At 36.6% G+C, this 2,291-nt stretch overlaps 1 protein-coding gene across 1 annotated transcript; it reads left to right on the forward strand.

Moving 5' to 3' along the window:
* The first annotated feature begins 52 nt into the window (after nucleotides 1–52).
* Nucleotides 53–2,265, forward strand: Tsp_13206 (cytosolic carboxypeptidase 1). Its single transcript, XM_003370313.1, has 9 exons — nucleotides 53–354; nucleotides 418–558; nucleotides 650–722; nucleotides 826–985; nucleotides 1,078–1,319; nucleotides 1,419–1,629; nucleotides 1,698–1,936; nucleotides 2,006–2,130; nucleotides 2,220–2,265. Exons 1-9 carry the CDS (start codon nucleotides 53–55, stop codon nucleotides 2,263–2,265), a joined length of 1,539 nt encoding a protein of 512 aa, XP_003370361.1.
* The last annotated feature ends 26 nt before the right edge of the window (nucleotides 2,266–2,291 follow it).

Genomic DNA, 2,291 nt, shown 5'->3' on the forward strand with positions numbered 1-2,291 from the left:
TTTGCTTACAAGGGCGGCCATTTCCGGTAGGGTGTCGCCCAAGCACGACGACATGTTGGTAGAATTGGCTGATGGGAAATCTTTATGGTGGAAATTACCCAACGCCAGCGTCGCAGAAGTATCTCCAGTTGGCGTGAAATTCGACTCAGCGGACACGCATCGCTCGATTACCGAGCAGTTGTTGGAAAAATCACAGTCAGGCTTGCCGACCTGGTACCACTGGATCGACTACTGTTGTCAAGCTGTATCCACTCGTTCGGTGATACCATTCGAAAGTCTCGGTTATCCAGATATGCACGGCTGTTATCCCAATTTGCCCCAACAAAAGTTGAAATGCTATCCAAACGCACTGCTGTAATGATGATAATCTTCATCTTGATAATCAAATCGGCTTGTTTGATTATTAATTGTTTGTAGGAACATGGTTGGTCATTTGCTTGAGCGTTTAGAGTCGAATAAAGATTACATTCCCAAAGTAGTTTATGATCTTGATCAATTGGTGGCTACTCGTCGAACTTATAATACTTCAAGATTTATACTTAACAATGATATTGTAAAGTGAGATAAAATTTCATTCATATCTATTTATCTATCATTTGTACATGCACACACCTTTTTTTTGTATTTTTTAATAAATAAATAATTTCAGACTTGGCAGGTCGAATCCTGATACTACTTCTTTGCAATTTGAATCGCGTTTCGAAGGTGGCAATTTACGCAAAGTGATTCAGGCAAGCAAGCATTATTATCTTCTTTTTCTTCTTCTTCTTTTTTCCGTGCTTTATTTTGAAATTTATTTTAATATTAAATATTTTATTTTTTCAGGTTGGTCCGTATGAATATGATCTGATCTTAACTCCGGATACCAATCAAATGAATGAATACTATCACACGTATTATTTTCAAGTGTCGAACATGCTGACTGAAATCAGCTACACATTGAACATCATCAACTGCGTGAAAACTCGCTCTTTGTACAATTCAGGTATTTTATTAGATTTATTGGAATTTATTAGATATTTATTAGATAGATGAATAAACAGATGAATTTTATGTTTCTTTTCTTTTATTTGTTAGGCATGCAGCCGTTGGTATTTTCAGTCACGGAAGCACTGCTTGGTCGTCCTGGTTGGGTACGAATTGGAGGCAATTGTGTTTATTATAGGAATTTTTACTCGCGAGGGTCAAGCTCTGCAGCTGCCAAATCTTCTGAAACGATTACTTCTTATTACACAGCTTCGTTCAATGTTCACTTTCGCCATCGATACGACATTTGCTATTTCGCCTACCACTATCCGTACACGTATACAATGTTGAAGGTGTGAATTTTTGAACACAGTGGAAAAAATGAATACATACATATATGTGAACAGACCTTGGTGTGAAAATTTTTAATTGTTTTTTTTCTATATTTTTAGACACATTTGGTGAAAACGAATCAACTTTTGTCGTTGAAAAAAGATATCCACTTCAGAACGGATGTGATGTGCCACACTTTGTCCGGCAATCCGGTCATTTTGGTAACAGTTACTGAATTGGGTGATCGTATTCAACTGAAATCACGAGACATTGTTGTACTCTCTGCGCGTATTCATCCAGGCGAATCGAACTCGAGCTGGATGATGCATGGTATTATATACTACATATATACCAGTGTTAATTTAGCAATTTTTAATTTCGTTGTCTTTTCATTTCAGGAATGATAAACTATCTTATCAGCGATCATCCTTTCGCTAAGCTGGCTCGATCGAAATTTATTTTCAAGCTCATACCGATGCTTAACGTCGACGGTGTCATCAATGGCAATCACCGTTGCTCTCTGGCCGGCAAGGATTTGAATCGCCAATGGGTAGCCCCTGAACGATCCATGTATCCTTCCATATATCATACGAAAAATCTGATATCCTACTTGCATCGAATTGGTCGAACTCCTTTTGTAAAATTTGTTTTGTTAAATTTTCAAAACCAAATAAAATGTTTTTGATTTTTTTTTCATTTTCTTTAGGTGTACTGTGATTTTCACGGTCACTCTAGGAAAATGAACGTTTTCCTCTATGGCAACAATCCAAACTTATCCTGGTACACTGGTGACCGTTTGCAAAAGCATGGATTCGAATTTTATGTAAGTCAGTATGTTCGTTCGTTAATGGATTATGTAAATTTGTTTCGTTTCATTTAAATTCGTCTTTTGAAAAATGATCCTTTTTTATCCTTTTCAGCAATTTCCCGAAATTTTGGACGAAACATCAACAGCATTTAAACTGAAATATTGCGCTTTTACTATTAAAAAG

Source organism: Trichinella spiralis (genome assembly GCF_000181795.1).
Source record: "Trichinella spiralis strain ISS 195 chromosome Unknown Scfld952, whole genome shotgun sequence".
Classification (NCBI taxonomy): Eukaryota; Metazoa; Nematoda; class Enoplea; order Trichinellida; family Trichinellidae; genus Trichinella; species Trichinella spiralis.